The sequence below is a fragment of the Fringilla coelebs genome, assembly GCF_963513975.1.
Source record: "Fringilla coelebs genome assembly, chromosome: 10".
Classification (NCBI taxonomy): Eukaryota; Metazoa; Chordata; class Aves; order Passeriformes; family Fringillidae; genus Fringilla; species Fringilla coelebs.
The window spans coordinates 18,908,680-18,929,689 of record NC_140036.1 but is presented as its reverse complement, the minus strand read 5'-3'; the positions used below and the strand labels follow the sequence as shown (position 1 = coordinate 18,929,689).

At 44.1% G+C, this 21,010-nt stretch overlaps 3 protein-coding genes across 3 annotated transcripts in view; 2 read left to right on the top strand and 1 right to left on the bottom strand.

The window, feature by feature from the left end:
• Positions 1-367: 367 nt before the first annotated feature.
• On the bottom strand, positions 368-4,843 carry MRPL47 (mitochondrial ribosomal protein L47). Its single transcript, XM_084212176.1, has 7 exons — positions 4,714-4,843; positions 3,870-4,015; positions 3,244-3,304; positions 2,505-2,601; positions 1,831-1,961; positions 1,495-1,590; positions 368-1,073 (listed from the first exon to the last, which is right to left on the bottom strand). Exons 1-7 carry the CDS (start codon positions 4,797-4,799, stop codon positions 956-958), a joined length of 735 nt encoding a protein of 244 aa, XP_084068302.1. The 5' UTR covers positions 4,800-4,843; the 3' UTR covers positions 368-955.
• Positions 4,844-5,059: 216 nt separating this feature from the next.
• On the top strand, positions 5,060-9,340 carry NDUFB5 (NADH:ubiquinone oxidoreductase subunit B5). Its single transcript, XM_084212117.1, has 6 exons — positions 5,060-5,208; positions 5,683-5,771; positions 6,652-6,718; positions 7,330-7,391; positions 8,371-8,477; positions 9,034-9,340. Exons 1-6 carry the CDS (start codon positions 5,076-5,078, stop codon positions 9,152-9,154), a joined length of 579 nt encoding a protein of 192 aa, XP_084068243.1. The 5' UTR covers positions 5,060-5,075; the 3' UTR covers positions 9,155-9,340.
• Positions 9,341-11,303: 1,963 nt separating this feature from the next.
• Positions 11,304-21,010, top strand: part of USP13 (ubiquitin specific peptidase 13) — a 50,192-nt gene continuing 40,485 nt past the window's right edge. The window contains exons 1-2 of the mRNA XM_084212352.1: positions 11,304-11,652; positions 20,712-20,837. Of these exons, the coding sequence (XP_084068478.1) occupies positions 11,500-11,652; positions 20,712-20,837 (279 nt within the window). The 5' untranslated portion in view covers positions 11,304-11,499. The remainder of the gene's footprint in view (positions 11,653-20,711; positions 20,838-21,010) is intronic.

Sequence of the window (21,010 nt, the reverse complement as noted above, 5' to 3'; positions counted from 1 at the left end):
TGAGTTTAAACAGTGGGAATTTTGTGTGAGGCAGAAGAGTAAGTGAAGGTCCAAATGCTGGAGATAGATATGCACAGGAAACGGTACTGTTCCCTTGCAGTGTTGTACCAGATTATACTGCTGAGCACATTTGCTTCCTGAAAGACTGGTATTTGTGACTTTAACCTAGATTTCTAGATGACCACATGTGGAGTTAAAAGCTTTCCTGAAGTGAAAGGTGAAAGTGTTTCCATCAACTGAGAGCAACAGCAGTACCTACTTCAATTTCATGGAAGACTACTGCAGTCTTTCAAACATTTTGCACTGTGCAAAAAAGCATTTTACAAGTGTTTGAATTGTCACAGAAATCAAGGCAGGACAACTGTATTAGAAGTTCCCATGCTGAGTACTTCATAATTTCTAAGAAGCCAGACTTAAAAGTAGTGGAAAAAATTCCTCATAGCAGACCAAAGAGCCCATTTACCGGTGCATTTATGCAGAGAGCAAATACACCTTGTGTAGCTTACCTGTAACTCAGGGAAAGTATTCAGGAAAGGAGCAGGAAAAATACAATCAGGGAAAAGGCTCAAATGTGAGCTTCAGATGCTTTCATGTTTCTGTCTGGTTTTAATGCACATTTGTTAAACTAAACCAGGTAAATACTACCCCTACACTTGTTACTGTCAGCTGGCACTCCATGGCTGCTCTTCACTGTCCCTAATGGATCTCTCACTCTTGTAACAACTGGCTAACACAACATTTGTTCCTGAAAACGTGAGAGATCGGATGATTTGAGTTAGGCACCAAACCTGCTTTTAAATTCCAGATCACAAGTTTAATTAAAGTCAAATGTGATATTAAAAACAGAAAAGGATAGAGACTCTCTGGAATGCTCAGTGGAGTTGTTTGTGGATCCAGAACATGATTCACGTTCCACAGACACTTGACAAGCTGCTTGCAGTGCTCTTCCAGCCTGCTACTGGCTCTGGGATTTCACAGCAACGTCAGGGAACTTCCTTTCCAACACCTTCCGCCTCGTCCTCTCCAGGCTTTGCTGCCTTGCCCTTTTCCGTAAGGTTTTTTCAAGTCTGAGTCTGAAACAGAGAAGTTGGTGTGGTTTATTTCCAGCCAGCTTGAGACCACTTTAATGAGCTCCCCCCAGTCAGATAGAGGCTCTCAGTGACTAACAACTTCAGTATTCATTTGCTTCTGATAAATAAAACTTGCAAAGTAATATTTTTACTCTGCTTCTGAATTCTACAGAAGTTCAGCCTCTGGGAGGATTTTTGATATTCTGCACTTAAAATTACTCTTACAGTGCCACTGCATAACCATGTACATTAGTAACTAAGGTGGGAACAGAAAAAAAAAAACAGAGCAAGCTGTAATTTTAAAAAGCCGAATTTTCAGCCTAGTAGCTGAAAACTGAAAGATTACAGCTATTTTTTCCTTTTAAAGTGGAATAAGGACACAAACATATCAGAAGAAAACTTTCAATGTCAAAATAATCTTTACCTGATGAAGTGATTCACATGAGGTAAGTAATAGAATCTCTTCTTTTTGTGCTTTTTGTTCAAGTGCCATGGTATTGGCCATTCCTTGTAACTGTACCTGTTTGAGACAGATAAAATTGATTACAGAACATACACATTGTCTTACTTCTAGGATTTTACCAGTTTCTCTTGGTTTCAAGTACAGTGATAAAGTGGTCTGGGAGATGGCAGAATTTGTATGTGCTATTTATTTCTGTGTTCCATACACTCTATGTATCCTTCCTTGATTAGATAAGGATTTTCTGGGAGACAGACACACCTTAAGAAAAATTCACACATTAAAAAAAGGTTTCCATACCAGAAGGTGCGTCCCAGGAAGTCGTGTCTCCACTCGCCAGGGACTGGCTTTTCATGGCCCGTTTGTAAAAGCCTCAAAGCAATTTCTCTTTCTCTGACAACCAAGTCTATATTTTTCATAGATGTTTCTACCTGGAAATGGTAAAAAGTTTCAGGATGCATCAACAAAAAACGACACTGAGAATAATTTAAAGGGAAAACAAAGGTAAAACATGCTGGAGTTTGATCATGAGTTCTCTCTCAGCAGGGCCTGTGTACTAGAACTTTAAGGAATGGGTGCTTCAAAAATCTTATTTGATAGTAGGACAGATATGAAGAAACTGACAGTCTGATAGTTGATTAAAGACCAGCTGGGTAACGCCTAAAACCAGATCCAATGCTGATGCAGAAGTGTAGGAAGCTCTGAAGCAGGGGTCAGAAGGAAGCAGGAGAAGCAAACAGAAGATTTGCTTATGGTTTGTAGTGGCTGTTGGTTATTTTAGTTTTCACTGGAGTCTAGTCACAGCCCCAGCAATGCACACTGGACAATTAGAAAGCTGCCATGACCAAATTATGACTTGAGCAGTTAGTGCATACACTAAAATCAGGGAAATAATTTTTAAAAGAAGGTCTTTAACAAGTTTACAAACAATTTTACTTAAGAGTTACAGTTTTTATGTAGCATGAAAAATGTACCTTTTCTAAGCGTTCTGGACTTGGCATAGGCTTGCGCTGTCGTTTGGATTCTTGCTCTAAAGTTAAGAGCATATTCTTTTCTTTCAGCAGGACATACCTGGAGCAGAAAGCACAGTAATTCAAAAATGACTTTGGGATAGTTAAGCAGTTATTCACTTACTATCTGTAATCCCAAATCCTGCTGGCTTCATATAATGAAACAAAAGAGAAGAACGAGGGAGACAGGTTTACTTAGTCTGGAATAAAGAGGGCTTAGGAGGGAAGAGTTTAACACTAAGTTGTTTTCCACTACCTGGACCAAGCCAGATTCTTCTTAGATGTATACAGGAAAAGGACAAGACAAACCAAGGAAGAAGCTGTTCACAGTAACGATTAAGTTCAGCCTGAACTTAATCCAGCTTCAGAAAGTTCCCAGATCAGAATGCAGGCCTGAGTACCCTGATGGAATGAAGTGCCCAGAAGGCACTGACAACCCAGTGGGTGCCACTCAAACAACCCCAGAGGGTTTGTACCAAACCTGAGCCCTCTGCACTACACACAGCTGTCCCACAGCCACCTGCAGTGCAGCTTCTGTGCTCTGAGCAGGGCCAGGACCAGGGCTGATCCAAGCCCAAAGCTGGCTGGAGCCTGCAGAGCTCTGTGCCAGACTAAAGCTATTGGATCATGAGTTCACCAGCCACATTTTGTTGGAAAGTGCAGAGCTGAAGGAAGAGAATCTTCTTCACTAAAGCTTACTTACCAAAGTTTGTGCAAGTCTTCACTACTCTTGCCCCTTAGCTGCTTTATATTCCATGAATCCCCTGTAAAAGATAAAAAACCACCATTAATTTAATGAAACGAAGTTCCCTCATTTTGGAAAATGAAAAGTGCTTTTATTAGACTCAGCCGACACAACAGTATAAAGACCACTTTTAAAATACTACTGCTTGGACAGCCATCCTTGAGGATATTCAGCTTTGCATTTAAAATACAATACAAAAAGGCAATTATATGTAGTGTTTATTTGTGCTTGTAAAAGGCTGGGAATACAGAAAGTTGTCAGATGAATCTTTACACTGAACTAGTTTTCTTCCATAGTACTTATATTTCATCAAAGCACATCTCTTCTGTGATTCAGTCTCACTTCAGAGCAAGGCAGAGGATTTACAGCAGAACATTTTGCTTCACAATTGCTATTTGCTTTTATAAACACTGAATACACACAGCAAAAATTAACAGCCATCAAGATGCACAAGTGGATGTATGTACATATACATAGATAAATAAGTTTTATGTAACTATGAATGCTCCCTATAATGCAAAAAAACCCAAAAAGTTCAGATTTCAGCTCAAGGATCACTATCAGAAATGCTAAATATAACTCACCAGACTTTACACTTTTTTCCCCCCAGTTTCCTGGATCATCAAAAAACTCCTCCAGACCTCTCTGAGACACAGTTGTGTGCAGGAACTTCTCCTGACGGAGGGTCTCAATTTTTGGTAGGTTCTTGGGGTACAGATTCAGAGCCATCCTGCATAAAAGTTAGAAGGAAAACTATGTATGATAGGAAAAATAATATTCTGCTAAATGAGAATGTTTGTTTCATTCACAAAGGAACAGGTCCTACAGATAGGTCACGGCATGTGGGGAAAAAGCAGGGGTTTGGTTAGTCACAAAAATGCCATGTTGGTGTTTTCTCCTCCCCCTCATCTCATCTCATTATCAATTTTCTAGACTCAGAGAAAATAAGCAATTCAAAATTAAGGAATAAATTTGAGCTATGCTGTACAAGAGTACATCATGGAAGCATGGAACTTTTAGCATTGGCAAGGACCTCTGGATATCATCCATGCAGTGGCATGGATGATATCCAGAGGTGGAGAAGGTGACACAGGGACGCGTCCAGGTGGGTTTGGGGCGGCTCCAGAGGGGGAGAATCCACGCCCTGATTTCCCGTGGCCTTAATGCAAAAGCTGTGGACACCCGGCAAAGCACAAAACGCAGCAGCACAATGCCTGCAGGATTCTACAGGCCCAGGGAGCCGCTTGGTGCTGCCCTTACACGCTGCCTGCGGCCACGCACCGCGCTGCAGCCCTCAGGCTGGCGGAGCCGGGACACACGGAGCCGGGACACACGGACACCCGCCTCCCGCCACAGGCTCTCCTTCCTCCCGGGAACCGCGCCCGCCCCTCCGTGCCTGAGCCCGATTTCGCTCGGCGCAGTGCGTACCCGGGGAGTCCCGGCCGAGCCCGGGGCAGGCGGAGCGCGGCCGTGAGGCTCCGGCCCAGCGCGGCCATAGCCGCGGCCGCCGCCATCGCCCCGCGTCCTCCCACAGCGCCGGGGGCACGGGGCGGGCCTGCCCTTTCCCAAGATGGCGCCCGCCCGGCCTCACCCGCGCTTTCCCTCTGTACATGGAGCGCAGGGAAAGCTCTGCCCTTTTCCAACATGGCGCCTGCGCGGCTTCGCCTCCATGCCGTCCCTCTGCGCCGGGGGCACTGGGAGGGCTTTGCCCTTTCCCATGATGGCGGCCGCCGGCTTCACCCCGCGGCGGGAAGCGGCGCCGCCGGCCCCGCCCCGTGCCAGTCCCAGCCATGGCGGCCATGAGCCGGGTGCTGCGGGCGGCCGCGGCCTGGGCGGCGCGGCGGGCGGGGAGCGCCGGGACCGCCGGCATCACCGGGACCACCGGGATCACCGGGATCGCCCCCCGCCTGCCCGGCACCCTCGGTACGGCCCCGGCGGGGGAGCGGCGGGGCGGGGGCGGCGGGGGCCGGGTGACCTTGCGGAGCGGGGCAGAGGTGCCCTCCCGGAGGCCGCGGGAGGGCCGGGGGCTGAGCAGATGCAGTGTTGTGTCTCCGTTCCTATGGAAATCTACTGGGTTTGGGTAAAAAATGGATGGAAACGGGCGGGAGGCCGCCCCTCCTGGCATTGTAAGTGTCCACTTACCCGGCCCTGTGTGGTGACATTCTCTGATTCACGTGTCGGTGCTTACAGGTGGGCATAGACCTCTGTCTATAGTTAGAAGAATAATAGGTTCATGTTAATAAAATACGAAATTACTTCAGGCGAGCTGCAGAAAACTCAGTTGCTGTTGTACACATTTCTTTTCTCTTTTTTATTTCTTCCCCCGTGTATGTTTGACCTTGTCCTGGCATAAGCACCAATGGGATAAAAACCATAATACTCTGGTTCAATTTTCAGTTCCTGTACGGCACAGTGGTGGCCATGGGAAGAGAATGTTTATCATCAAGGCAACAAGTTTTTATGATTCTCGATTTCTGAGCTTGTTGGTGAGTTAAAAATCAAATGTATTGCATTCAGTGTAGCACATCACTTGCAAGTGATGTAAGAGTGTCTAAAGTACAATTTCCTGTGTTGTTTATGTGATAGCATCTGAAATGTGTCTGGCACTATTTACATATTCAGGTCCTCTTTAAGAATTTTTTGGTCATATGCTGTAAAATCAGGGCCAGATGAAGTTCAAAGACTGGCTGTATAGCAAAGGTTGTGATAGGTACTTAAATTACTGCTGTAGTAGCATTCTTAGATTACATGTCTGTGTTCATATATGCATGACCCACAAATGCTTTCTGCTCCATCCTGCTTTTTGAAATATATCAGTTACTCTTCTGCAAGGTTTGCCTTCACTTATCTACACCACTAACAACAGAGGTGAGATTTAGGAAGCCTGACCTGAGTTTGACCCCTCCAAAGTCAGGTTTTGGATAAATCCGTTTATAAGCAGCAAGGGCTGATTTGATACGACTCCCTTCATGTGATCAGGACTCATTTCTCTGCCTTCCTCAGCTACAGAGCCCACAGTGGCTGTGATGGTGTTGGATTCTTGCTTTGCTGTCAGTGGTGGTTGCAGCTGAGTGCTGGAACCAGCCATGCCAAGATGCTGAGGGATTTCAGGGAGGTGTTGCTGCTTGCTGCTGCACAGACTGACCTCAACGGGCTCAGGGCTGACACGGCATCACTTTTGTGTGTTCTGTTAATTAATGAACTCATTGCAATCAGCAGTGTTTACACACAACATCTCTTTCCAGCCTAGAAGTGCAAATCTCAGAGTTATTGGCTGTTCCACTGTTTTCAGATATTTTCAGATCTCATGTAAATTTTGTCAGGGTTCTAAGTTTCCCACACTGACTGTTTTTATCCCCTCTACAGAGATACTATTTATTCCTGACGGGAATACCAGTGGCTGTGCTCTTAACATACATCAACATCTTCATTGGTGAGTGCTCTGTCAGGGCTAAGCAAAGTACAGTCAGAGTTATAAAAGTACATAGAAAACGTTCCCACTATATTTGTTGTAGCTGTTGCTTTTTAAAAAAAAAGTTTTTCACATTAAAAGAAAAAACCAAAATATTCTCCCTTCTGGCAGTCTTTCAAACATCAGTGAAGTTTAGTAACTTGCTTTAACAAGAGTGCAGCTCTGGCTTTCTATCTAGCAAAGATGTCAGAATTCTACTTGGCAATACATGTGTTAAATCTACTGCTGTAATGATATGTAATTAATTTAATAGAGAAATCAGGAAAAGTCCGTGCTTTCAGCTCCTGTACTTTAAAGGGTATTTCTGTGGACTCAATCCAAGTTGTTTCTTCTGTATAGCTGCTAATTTTATCCTTTTGGTGTGTCACCTAAAATCTGTGAATAGGTATTTGCAGTGTGATGTATCTGCAAAAATTGCAAGTTATTGAGCTTTTCTGAGTAGAGTTCACACTGAGGGATTTAGTACTCTTTATGTGGAATAATGATCTTTTCCTTATCTGAAAGGCAGAATATAAGGTAGCATTGGAAAATAATCACAGAGTTAAATATTCTTCCCCTCCTTTCCTTGTCAGGTGAAGCTGAACTTGCAGAGATTCCTGAAGGTTATGTTCCAGAGCACTGGGAATACCACAAAGTGAGTGTAACATTTAAAAGGGTGGGCATGTTATGGACAGCCTTTCTCTTGATGATACTTTTGGGAGTAAAATGAATGGAGTATGATGATGTCTGTCAGTGTAGTAAAATTCAAACAGTGCAGTTCTGATTTTGGTTAACTTTTTTGTGGCTTTATGGAACATGTAAAAGGCTGTAGGAAATCTGTTTAATGACACAAGCAGATGCAAATGCTTTGTATGCAGTAAACTGCTGAAACTGTATGCCAAGAATTTTTCTATAATATTCCTAAATAGTAAGAAAAGTCCTCTGCATTCATACCATGCAGGTTTTGTCCTTATTTTTTTTTTCTACAATGTCTTAAGAAACTGGAGTTTAAAGTGACATTTCTTTCTTTTGTGGTGTTTGCCAGTATTGTTTTAAAGTCCCATATCACACACACTTTTGGATCTGGAATTGAAGATTTCTATAGTCACAAACTCAAGGTCGTGTGGTTTCAATTTAATTGTATTTTCTTAAAATTAGTCCCTGGCTTTTTGCTGCAAGCACTGTTTTGTTTCTGATAGGAAGTAATTGAAATCAGCAGTATTATTGTGACTGTTTCAACTCATTTAGACTTCTGTTCCTAGTGAAATGCCCTCTATGTGGAAGCAGAATTTTGAAATGTTGCTGATTACAGTAAGAGTTGGAGTCCACTTCTGTGACTACTGTGGCAGTTTAAGGAACTTTAACAGAAAGAAAATAAATTGTATCTTCTGTTAAATTTTATTTTTGCTGCAGAACAGTCATCTGCAGGTTATCTTGGCATTAAGAATTGCAAAAGAAATATGACTTTTTAGGGTTCTGATCTCACAAGTAGTTGTGCATGTTTGTAACTTTACTGTTATGATTTGAATGGCAGCACTCGTGGTGTCCCTGCCATCTTTTCAGGACTGTGGATGTACAAGGTGACATTTCTATGTGGAAATTGCACAGACAATCTCTGCTGTTATGTTTTCCAGCACCCCATCACCCGCTGGATAGCTCGTTATGTACTTGACCCCCCTGAGAAGAACTATGAGAAGGACATGGCCCTGCTTGATGTGGAAGTGAGGAAATCTGAACTGAGGTATGCTCTGTAGTTGGGGGGGGGTTAAAATCCTGATCCATAATGTAGCTGACTCTTTGATTTTGCATGACATACTGAGCTGGATGCTGACATAAAGTGCTTTCATGTGTCCCTTGAGTGCTGCCTGCCCTGGCTGCTGCCAGAGTGGGAGTCACAGGATCTGTTATCACTGCCCTCTCAGGATTCAGGTTACCAGAACAATCCAAGGGCAGGGGGGGGGTCTTCAAAACACTTAGTATTTATAAAGATTTAGCTCTAGCTTCCTGAATCAGCAAATGGAGCTCTTTTTGCCCCTGCTAATACTCACAGCTTAGAGAAGAACCTGTGACAAAACTGCCAGTATTTTTATTACTCCTTTGTGGAATGAATTGCTGAGGGAAAAAAAAAAAAAAAAAGAAGATTTAGTAGCTCATGTCTTAGCTGAACCCTTCATATTTTGGTCCTACCTATGCTTCAGCAGTATTTATAAACCATTGATGCTAAAATAATTTCTTTGTCAGTAATGCTCAACACCAACAAACTTCATGCTGAGGTGTCTATTGCCTTTTTTTTTTAGGCTGCTGGAGCTGGAGGCACGCAGACTGATGAGACACCGGGGAGATGGGCCTTGGTACCATTATGAAACACCTGACAAAAATCTTGTTGACAATTCTATGAAAGCCACACCTGACAATTAAACAATTTTAGGGCAGTGTGCAAGGTGTTCAGTGCATACTGACAAATTGTGACTGCGCTGTGGAACAGACATCCTGCTGTTTGCTGATGGAAATGAATAAACAGTGTTTGTGTTGATTCCAGTATCTTGAAAGAAACTGTGTGGCAGTTAAGCTCATAAAGCTATTAAAGCTGTTAATCAGTGAAAATGCTTCATGTCAATTGCCAACAATCACTTCTTTCCTTCAGAACATATGTACGCGAAACAAGTTGGTAATGCTAGTTTTCATTTTGTGATTTCTAGTGTTTAGAGGTTTAAGTGAAAGATACAAGGAGCTAAGGGATTTTTCTTTCTCAGTGCTTTGTGTCAGGTAATTGGTGGGAGATGAACTAAGTAGTTAAAGTACCTTCACATATACCTGCCATGCATTTTCAGAACTCAGCAGCTGTTCTTCCACACCGCTTCTGGCAACTCCATAGGGAATATGAGAGTTCTCTCATCAGCTGGCAGGTTTTTGCCACTAGAGGGATGTGTTTCCTCAGGGTCTAAAGGCCGTTACTCTTTCTTTCTAATTTCTCAAGGGTGATGGAAAGTGCCTCTTACAGTTTGTGACTCTAAATTATCTGTCCATATTCAAAATCCCCACTTTTTAAAGGAAATAACCCCAAACTAAACCCATATCATCTAGTGATTTGAAACTTAAAACTCTTTTTTTTTTTTTTTTTTACATTAGGCAACACTGCATGGACTATTTAAAGAAAAAACTGCCTTGTTTGCTGTTTCCTGGCACTGCCAAACATTAGAAAGACATTGATTTTCTATCAGTGCTTTGCTTGTCCTTTTTGATAGAATCAGTCTTTCAGGTTAGATGGCTCATATGTCTTATGGCTCTCATTGTTTATAAATGCTGAGTTATTAATAAGAGAAGCCATTAAAAAGCACAAAGTCTCCTCAGGTAAAATAAACCTGTCTGACCCTGCATTAGTGTTTTTTATCCAGCATCCAATGATGCTTGCAAGTCTGATGTAATGTCTATTTTTCAATAAGTCTCCATGGACATCATATTCTGCCCTCAGTGTTTCACGTTGTTCCCAACACTTGATTTTTCAGTAGTAAAAATTGCTGAGAACACTGTGCTACCCTGCTCATCCTCACAGCCTGCAGGTCACATCACCTCCTTGGAAGTGATCAATGAGTCCTTGGATATGTTGTGGATGATGGGTGGAAGGCAATTCACCTGCTGTATGCATCTTCATTTTACATGGACCGGTCATTTCTTTGATGCTGTTGCTGCCAGGCATATGTAGTAGTTATTAGCTACTGCTTGAAAACAGTAGCAATATTTTTTCCCTACTCTTATTTCTCCCTTCTCTGACATTATTCTTTCAAAGTGAAGAGCAGAGAGAAACACAGCAAAGGTCAAAAAAAGGGCATTTTAAAGTAAAGGTACTGCCCCTGAAGCCATGAAATTTGGGCTTGGCTCCTGGCACTCCCAAAGGCTTCTCGGGCATCCCAGGCTGGGCATTCCCACCCTGTATCCCCCCACACCGATCTGCTCTTCTGGAAGGTGGGGACATCCCACCTGTCAGCATGGGCCAGGTGGGACCTGCCAGAGCCATGTAGGACACCTGTGCCGCAATGAGAGGCTGAGAATGTAAATACAGAGAAGAGATTCTTTACTGCATGTATTTTATACAAACATATGTACATATACAGATATATATACATATACACTTACATATATATAAATACTTACATATACATATGTACACATATATATGTATATACACACATATACACACACACACATATATTTATGTAGTCTTTAAAAGCATATAAATATATACACATAAATATGTGTATATATATACATATACACATACACACATATACATGTATACATATACGTACATACACACACATATATATATTTATGTAGTCTTTAAAAGCTTAAAAATAAAGAACAGAGCGTATAGAAGAGTATTACCGGTTAGAGGGAAACCTGCCCCGGGCTACCCGGTGAGACCAGAGCCAAGTCTCCGTGCTGCCCCGCTGGGACCGAAGCTTTTCGGGTGCGACGCGGGGCCCCGGCGGCAATCCCGCCCCGCTGCCCTGCCCCTCGCCCGCCCCCGCCGGGACCCCCGAGTGCCGCCGCCGCAGCTGGTGCCGCTGCCGCTGCCATTGGATTAAAAATAGCATCTTCCCTCCCCCTGCCCTCCCTCGGGCCCGGCTCCCGCCGCCGCCCTGCCCCGGGCCCGGCTGCCCGCCGCCTCCATCGCCCGCGCAGAGCGGCTCGGCAGGGAGGGCGGGCGGCCGGGAGCGAGGGCGGGAGGGCAGCCGGGAGGGAAGGGAAGGGAGGGAAGGAGGATGCAGCGGGCCGCGCTCTTCCGCGGCGGCGATGCGCAGATGGCCGCCGGGGACCTGGGCGAGCTGCTCGTCCCCTACATGCCCACGATCCGGGTGCCCAAGTCAGGGGACCGGGTCTTCAAGACGGAATGTGCCTTCTCCTACGACTCGCCCGTGAGTGCAGCGATCCACCCCCGGCTGCCTCCGCGCCCCCTCCCGCCGCGGCCCCTTCCCCTCCCCGCCGCAGCCCCTCGCCCCCTCCCCGGGCCGCCGCCTCCCCTCAGGCTTCAGCCGCCCGATCCCTTCCTCCACCTGCCGCGGCCCCTCGCCCTGCCGCTGCTGCCCGGCCCGGGGTCGCGGCGCTCCCGCACATCGCCGCCGGCTCGTCCTTCCTGCGTTTGTTTGTTTATTTTCCTCCTTCAAGGCGCTCTGAAGTGGTTGCTTGGACACGGGGATTCTGTGGTTTTGGGGAACCTTCCCTGCTTGCTCTGCTTGTCGGGGTCTGTCTGCTCCACCCGGAGCCCTGCTTTGCTTTCACACCGGGGTAGTTGCAAAGGGAGAGTAATGGCCTTCTCGTTGGTTTATTTTGGCGAGCAGATGTCAATTATTTTGCTTTGCTACTGCCTCCGTGCTCATTCTATTCAAAATCTCCAGAGAAAGCTTCCAAGGTAAAGGCTCATCCTGAAAAGCGCGAAAGTTCCCCTGAAACACTTTCTCCCCAAGGGTTTCTGTTACATCACTGATCTTCAATGGACTTGTAGTATTTCCCCACCACTTGGTTGGTTTTCTGTTAGATGAATGTTTCACGTGCTGTAAACTTTCTCTGGTGTTATTTCTATGGTGTCTTACAAACTCCACAGATTGCATGTGTTCCCTGGCAGATTTGGGGCCTGACTCAGTTTTCAACTTCACTGCTAATACTGGAAGCCTTCATAAAATGGGCAGTGCTTTGTAAGAAATAGGTGCTTAGAAATTAGACTTTATCAAAAGAGGTTGAAAATTTTATTAAAAGTTGCTTCTCCGCAGGAAACAGGTTTCCCAAAGGTGATTGAGTGCTATATGTTGATGGTAATGTCAGTGGCAGCAATCAGAGGGAAGCTCATTGCATTACAGAATATTCATTAAAAGATACCTTTCAGACACACTTTTGGAATCCTTTATCCCCTTCTATTTGATAATTCCCCCTCTCTTCGATAATTCCTTTTAATACAGAAAATCAGGGTTGATTTTAAAGGTGACTCAGCTGTCTGGTGTTCGTCATGTCTTGTTGAACAGAGGTTATTTTTACCCACACCCTTCAGATCTCAAGTGTCACCCAGCAGCCCTGACTGTACTGGGAGCTGGGCTGATTAGAACTGCCAAATCGGACTCCACCGCGGAGGCGATAATTGCATTATATACTTAAGGAGGTTTTGGCGGGGGAAAATCAATACACCACATTCTTTCCTTCAGATTTCTGCTCGGGTGAACACATGGTTGATGTTTTTAGTAACACTTTCAGGCTTCTTCGATGTTATGGTTTATAAAAATTTCTGTTAATGAGTAGGGAGGGATGTAAAATGCTGCTACAGAGTAAAAAACAATCAATCACCACCCTCAACTGAACACAGGAAGAGCTGTGTTTAGCTAAACAATATGTTTGAGCAAAACATAAAACATTTGATCCAAACTTAACAGAAACTATGGATAAAAGTAGCAGAAGGAGTGGAAAGCAGCATGTATGATTTTTTTTTTTAATTAAAAAATTTTTGTTCTTTTGACATTATCAGGAAGAGATTTCAGATTTAGGAAAATGTTGCCCTCCAATGTAAAAACTTGTTGTTTAAATTGTGTTATGGGCACTAACTGGGCAAAAGACTTGGCAGTACTAGTGAGAATAAAAGCAGTCTCAGTTTCTGTTGTTTCCCACAGCTTTTCAGCCCATACCTCTCTCTGCTTAGCTGAGCAAAAGATTTGCCTCAGATTTTATTTTAACTTCCCATATAACCTAATAGATACTTGGATATGGTTTGTAGGATAGAGATTCTAAGGGGCATATGTAATGTGTGCTTTCTAGGGTAAAACACTAATTTATAAATTGACAATAGCAAAGCTGTGTTCTTGTGGTATTTCATTCAGAAGGAAAGTGAAAGGATACACACAGGTTGTTCCTTGGCTGAAGAGAGATGTTTATGTTTTGCTGTAGGTTGATTTTGTGACTTACTTTATTAGATCATCCCTGTATTACCTAAGTGAGCCTCTTCTTCTTAAGATACCTGCCTCTTAAGGTATAACACTGTTGTAATGTTCAAGAATTAAAAAAAACTCACTCTTGGTTTTGTTAGCCAGATTTGCCTTTTTGCTGGAGGATTTTTTTTCTCTTGTAGGAATATTTCTCAGTATTTCCTCACATTTTCTCAATTTGCCATTTTAAAACATGCTCCTTGCTACAGTTTAACTTCAGTATGTCATGTCATACCTGGCCATGAAACAGCTCTACAGTCAAGTGTCTTTAGCTGCATTAACTGTATATTAATCCTTTTCCTGCAGGTATTGTTGTGATCTTTAAAATATGCTGAAAACCATCAGACCTGGGAGTGTTGGGGTACAGAGTAATGTTATTATGGTAGAGAAAGATGCTGCAGCAAATTTGCAAGGACCAAGCAGAGTGGAATGGTCAAAATCAGGGCTTTTCCGTCAGGGGGTGCCAAGGAAAATGAGGTGCTGGGAGTGAGTAGCTCCCTCTTCCACTTCCAAAGCTCAACGTGGCAGCGACGTGGCTTTTGCAGCCCTGTTTGTCACTCTGTCAGTTGTGGCATCTTCTCTGGGTTTGAGTAATTTATCTTCCTGTGAATATGGGCAGGTTCACTGATTGTTCTCAAAACTGATTGAGGTTCCTTTTCCATGAGGTTTAAATTTTCCTTGGATGAAGATCTGTGAACAATGTCACCTTTGTGCTACAGTGAGAGTCATTAGCTGAGAGACTTCAGAAGTGAGAGCTGGAAGTACAAGTGGCTATTTAGTGTGTTTGTTCCACGTGGATTAACTGTATCATGGTGATCTTGTCAGAAAGGTGGTATTGTTAGAAATATAAACAGATGAGAAATTAATGTCTTTAGATTTGGCCTTCTTCCAGTGGAACATACTGGGGTTGGTCCCTGGAAAGCTGGCAGGAGCAGGAGGCAAATTTCTTTGCACTTAATAGACCTAGCGACACTTTTTAGTTTGCTTGGCTCGTATGATAATATGCCGTTTATGATTTACATTTTAATTACTTTTTTGAGGTTTTTTGATGTCTTCTAGAAAACCTGTCTTTCTCTGATGAGGGTTCCTACTCCAGGTAGCCATTCCTTTGTACAGGAATTGAGGAGGGAAGGCAGGCTGCCCAAAACACAAGCCTGGCCTAGTGTTGAGTATTGCTTCCTCCAGGGACTGATCCAGCAGCTATGGGAGCCAACCACCTCCCTGCAAATTGGCTGACAAAGTCCTGCACCTCTCATTATTCAGATCTGAGGTGCAGGCATGCCTCCTGGTGACTTTTTCCACATCTCCAACACTGTGCTTCTCTCCTATTTTGTCTACTGTGACTTCTCTTCCTCTTTTGGTGGATGAGCCTTTGTGTTCAGTAGAATGCAGAAGATATGAAGGTTGCATTAAATATATCCAACCCAAACCTCCCCTGACACAGCTCCATGCCATTCTCTCCAGTCCTGTCTTTGGCTGGGAGAGTGACACATCTGGGGGAGAGACAACAGCTGGAAAAGGGATACAAACTGGAACATAAAGAGGGCTTAAAGTGAGCTATGGATGCTGCACATGGATGTGCCCTGAAACCTTCCCCACAAAAGGCATTGGTGACAACCCCAGCACAGCTCATGAGCCTGACACAGTGGCAGGACCAGGCAGGCTGGCTCTGTAGAGTGCAGGACTGTGTTTGTTTGAGCAGCTGAAAGTTTGGCTTTGCTCTGCTGGAAAACCTTGCTGCTGACAACAGCTTCCTTTGTGAATCTTGCTGACTTCATTTTTGTGGCTCGGGAACTCTGTAATGGTTATGTTGGGACAATTCCCAAAGTCTGAGCTGAGCTGAGCTGATGCTCTGCTGTTTGTTGTGCAGTTGAGACTGAAATCCTTGAGAGTCTGGAGTGTGTAAGGGATATTGGTGATTGTGTTGCATAAAACATTCTAGAAATGAACACCTCCCATCTGGCAGTTCCTTTGGTCAATATTCCTTGAGGAAAATCAGGAAGTCACTGAGGCCCGTGTCTGTGAGGGGTAGGCTTGGATCTTGTTTCTATTGATGGAATGAGAGCAGGAGAGAAAAAACAAGAGGACTGAATATACCAAGACAAAGGGAATACTCCAGATGAGGATTTTGGCCTAGCTGCAAGATGATCTTCAGTTAGTGAGGCAATAAATTGCTTGGTGGTGGGTGACCACCTGAAAAGTCAGAGCAGTGTGGTACTGTTGCTTGACAGGGACATGCCAAAGCTGTCACATGGGCAGGTGTTTTGCTGGCTGGAAGTGCACCAGGACACTCAGCTAGTTCACATCAGTTAACTCACTGCTCTTCTGAACTGGTGAGTGGTAACATCAGCAGAAGTTGTGCCTGCAGTGGCTCACACGTGAGAAATAACTATGGTGCTTGGGAGAACAACCAGTGTGTATGTGCATTGTGCATTTCCTTGGATTGATTTAAATTTGGATCTTACTAGACCTTTCCTCTTTGTCACTGAGCATCCTGTTACCCAGAGTGGTGCTGGACTGGAATATTTTGGGCAGCAGAGAGACCTGAATTCTGAGGTACCCAGAGTGTCAGAGGATAAATAGAGAGATGCAGATGAATGCTGGAGCTCTGCTGTGGAACCATCCATTTTCCTCTCAGCTCTTCTCCCCAGCTTTTCTGTTCTGGAAGCACAGCACTGTTTTTGTGACCAACAGAGCTGTACAGCCAGGGTTCTGCACAAAGCAGGATCCCCACATCTCAGGTGGCACTGCTGGGCTGCAGTACTGGGCTGGAGCTTGGCAATCAGCCCTGGTGGATCTCAGGCACCTCTGCCAGGGGCTCACACAGCCTGCACCTGGATAAGCTGCCCCAAGCAGTGGTGAGGGATGGGTGGAAGTTCTCTATTCCTGGTTGCAGGTTAGAAGTACTCCTGACCCAGCATTAGTTTTGCCATTGTATTTGCTCACTAACTGTGAAGCCTTGATCCTGGCTGTGCATGTCACTTGTCCCAGACACTGCTTTGGAATTCATGAGCGCTGCTCTGGAGTCCACCTGTGATTTATAGGTGGGTGTGAGCAGTCCATGCACCTCTTGGAGGGGAGGTTTGGGTTTGCTTTAGTGGCTGACTGGCCCATACAGCTTATTTCTTCCCAGGAAATGTTCTAAGTGCTGCACTGGATTGGCATGTGCCCTTTCAGAAGCTACAACAGAGGTACCAGGAATCTTTGTTCAGCAATTGCGAATTAATTTGCTCGTAGGGAAATATCCAGTGCTATCCAGTGCTTTTGTAAAGGAAGACAGGGGAAGGATAACTGTTTGCACTTCAAGTTAACAGTCCAATTACTGGGCCCTGTCGTTTATTTCCTACTTCCACGTCCTTTGTCCTTTCTTTCTCTGCCCAGCTCTTCTTTTCCCATCTCTCATCTTTCACCAGTTCCAGTAGTACCTGGCTCCTCTTCACTGCTTGTGCGTATTTTGACTTCAATGTTTGCATATCTCAGTGTCCTTCCTTCCTTATTCTGATTCTTTTGCATCTCCTTCTGATCCTTTTTTTTACCTGATGCCAAATTTTACCCTCATATTATTCCTTTTCTGCTTTCCTTTAGTCACCATTACTTTCCTGTCACCTTTGGGTGACAGAGGGCAGTTGTCTAAAAGACAGACTCACACCACTGTTCAAATCCCACGTTTCTTTTGAATGTGACTAGATAAATTCTTGGCCTCAGCACACATTTTTTGTGTTGGTTCCCCCACCCCACCCCAGAAGTAACTGCATTTACAGCAGTGAAAACTTAAAAATGAACTTTTTATTTGCTGTTTGTGGTTTGCTGTGGTTTTTTTTCCTCCTTGTTTCAATGAAGGTAGTACTGGTACATGACAGAGAGACAGGCTTTCTTTTTATTCTTCATTGTAAATTATTATGGGTTGTTGAGATGAATATTAAGGGCCAAAACGTCTGTTGTTCTTTTCCAGCCTGTCCTGAAATGAAATATGTGTCATTTAGTTAGACTACTGTGGGATCCAGTGCAATGTATGTATGTTAGGCATGGTCCTGTAACTTTTCAAATATATTTAAGATTGGATTGGAATTATACAGCAAGACTCTTGTGACCACAGCCAGATTAATTTATGGTGATTCCTGCTGAACAGACACCCCGAGCAGAGCCTTTAGCAGTTCTGTATGGGCATGAATTTTGTAGGGAAACACTCTCATGGAAACCATGACAGAATGCACAAACACAGTGATCCTGTCTCATAACTGGTACATTTTATTTTATATATGAAAGAATGGATGACCTTTTCATTCTTCATGTTTGGGTGTGGAGACTTGTGGAGACTCCAGGTGCCATTTTACTCTCTTCTGTGGTACTCTCTTAGCAAGTTTTGCCATTGTTCCAGAGGATCTAAAGCAAACACCTGTTCATGAGACACTGTCCCTGAGTCTGCAACTGTTTGCATGTTAGGAGATCACCACAGCCCTTGTGTTTGTACAAAGTCATTGCTGTCTGAGCCACTGCAGGAGCTGAAATTGCTAAACCCTAAATTTCCCTGAGGGATCTAAATGGTTGGTGAGGGCTGGTAATGGGATGGAGGTCATTAGTTCAGTCCTGATTAGGTTAGGGGTGCTTGGAGGCTGTTGGTGTCTGGTGCCACGAGCAGTGTGGGATGAGGGGGGTGACCAGGAATGAGGGGCTGATCTCTCTCTCTGTCCTCATGGCTGGCACTTGTGTTTACCTCTCACCCACCTTGCTCTGCTTTTGAGTCTGAGAGCGAGCAACTGGTGCATTTTACCTCCCTTTCCCTGGTGTTTCTCTGGCTCTTTCCTTCCTCCAAACATGAATTTGTGTCTAAATTAGTAAGAGCAGCTCTTTTTTCTCTTTTTAAAATACTTTTATCCCTGGTGTGAGCTGAATGTTTCCCTCTCTGAATTAAGCACCTGGCATACCATGAGCACCTTGGCAGCAAAGAACAGGCAGAAATACAGTGAGGAACAATTCCTTTTCCTTCTGCTTAGAAGGTGAGAAGGCTGATCTGCTCTTGAGTGGCCAGTGATGGAGCCTGACCAAGTACAAGCTTCTGCCCCCAATAGTGCCTTTAGATTGGAGTGGTAAGGGAAGAGAATGTTTATACATTTCTTTATCCTGAACTTCACACTACATGTCTGCTGCATCCTCAAGCAAGAATGAGGGGGGAAAATACCCAGCTAAAGTTCCTGGTTTTGTCTGTCAGGAGAAGTTATGCTTTTCTGGTGTAGAATAGTGTCTTCAGTATTTTAGATAAGCTGCCTTCGTCCAGCATAAACTTTCACACGCATCTAAAATGATTGTCAAATACAAAGATTTACATGCCACAGACAATGTAAAATATCATTCCTTCCAGAACTGTTTGTCTGCTCAGTGGGGTTAAATTAACCAGCACAATGTTTGTCTTAGATCACAGTCTAGTGTTTTTTGAACACCAAACAGGGGCCTAATCCTTTACTCAGCCATCTACAAAGGTGTCTTTTTCACACAGGCTTCTGTTTTACTTTGACCTTTTGGGCTTTTGAACAGTCTGTCCACTTCTTTCCAAGCTGTGGGAGAGAACACTCTGCCTGTGCTCCCTTGGAGAAACATCTGTTTTGTTAGTAACCACAACCAACTTACTCAGACTCTACATTTAGCTCCTATACTGAAAGTGTCAGATTGTTGTCATAGGCTGCCTCAGAAAGGGTTCAGTGGTCTCTTGGATTCCCTCCAGAAAAAGAGAGAATGATCTCCAAGAAAACAAAACTTCAAACAGAGTTCCTGAGACCCTAGAGTGACAACACTGTATTTTTATTTAGACTGGGTACCTCTAGGATCCTCTTGTAGAGGACACATCCATGACTTTCTCACAGAAGGAGGTAATGCAGAAGGATTTGGAATGCAGGATAGAAGAGCAGGCAGCATGTATGTGTCTGATATGATTTGCTTCTGGAGATAATGATCCTTACTTTCTTATATATATTTATAATTTACTTCTGAGGTGCCTATGAATGAGTGCAGTTCATGTTGTTCTTTGGGGAATTTAACACGAGATGTTCTGTGCTGTGCAATAGCACAAACAGGCTCACAATAGAAGGAAGGTCACAGAGCTTCTGAAAGGCTCAATCTTTGTTCTGCACCGCCTACTCAAAACAATACATGTTAGAGGGCTTGGAAAAATTGATCCAACACCAATGAGCAGATGACTGAAAGTCCTCCTGGCAGTCTGATGTAGGAGAGATCTTAGAGTGGTGCTAAAATTGAGCAAGACTCTGGTAACAGCCAGCATCAACACCCAGTTTTAGGGAGAGCAAATTGTGATGCCAGCTTGCATTACTGAAATGTCAGCATTTGTGAACAGCACCAGGAGTATATATCTTTATATTCCCTTTGTAATGCCCTTGTCTCCAAGCTCTGTATTGCATGAGTGGAGAGGATCCCTGATAGATACTGAAGATTGCACACAAAACATTTGTCAAGTTTTTGTTAGCCAGTTTTAAGGGCTGTGACGTCGCTTGAGATCTTTTTTCTCCGACAAGATTGTGATCAAGGGTAGAAGTTGTGGCAGAGTCCCTGGACCATCAACTCTGCTGTGCTTCTGGTTTGGAATGATGTTCTTGCAATCAAATGCCCACAGGAAATTCTACTATTTCAAATAAATGCTCATTCTTATGTCTATGCTTTACAAATTTCTGTGCCTTTGAACCTCTGTGGGTTGGGCACTCAAGTGGAATTTTTCAAGACTAACTTCTTGACTTCCAATTTGGACACTCACTAATCTGTAGTTGCAAAGAAACTCATTTCAAAGAGTTTCTATAGGCTGTGGGATATGTGTTATGATATGTAAAATGATGGGGAAGTTTCTTAGGGGACTGATAGTGTAAACACCATAATATGCTATGAAAGCCATATTTGAAGTGTGTGCCTGATAACTAAAAAGGTCTGCAATTCTTGGGGTTTTTTTTAATCTGTGCTGGGTCCTTGCTGTCCTTCCCTGCTGTAAGTGTTTGTGCCATTCCTTGCAGGATTCAGAAGGGGGTCTCTACGTGTGCATGAACACGTTTCTGGGATTTGGAAGGGAGCACATCGAGCGGCATTACCGGAAGACAGGACAGTGTGTCTACCTGCACCTGAAACGGCACCTGAGACAGGTGAGACCTGTGTCTTCCCAGGGAGCTCCCCCAGCAGTGAGTACAATCTCTTGTGCTCATTTGGGTTTCAGACACAGACCAAGTCCTGGGTGACTGAAATGCACACGTTCAGATTTGGGGCTGGATATCAAATCCAGGTGCTTGGATCCCAACCAATCCTACAGCTTCAGTTC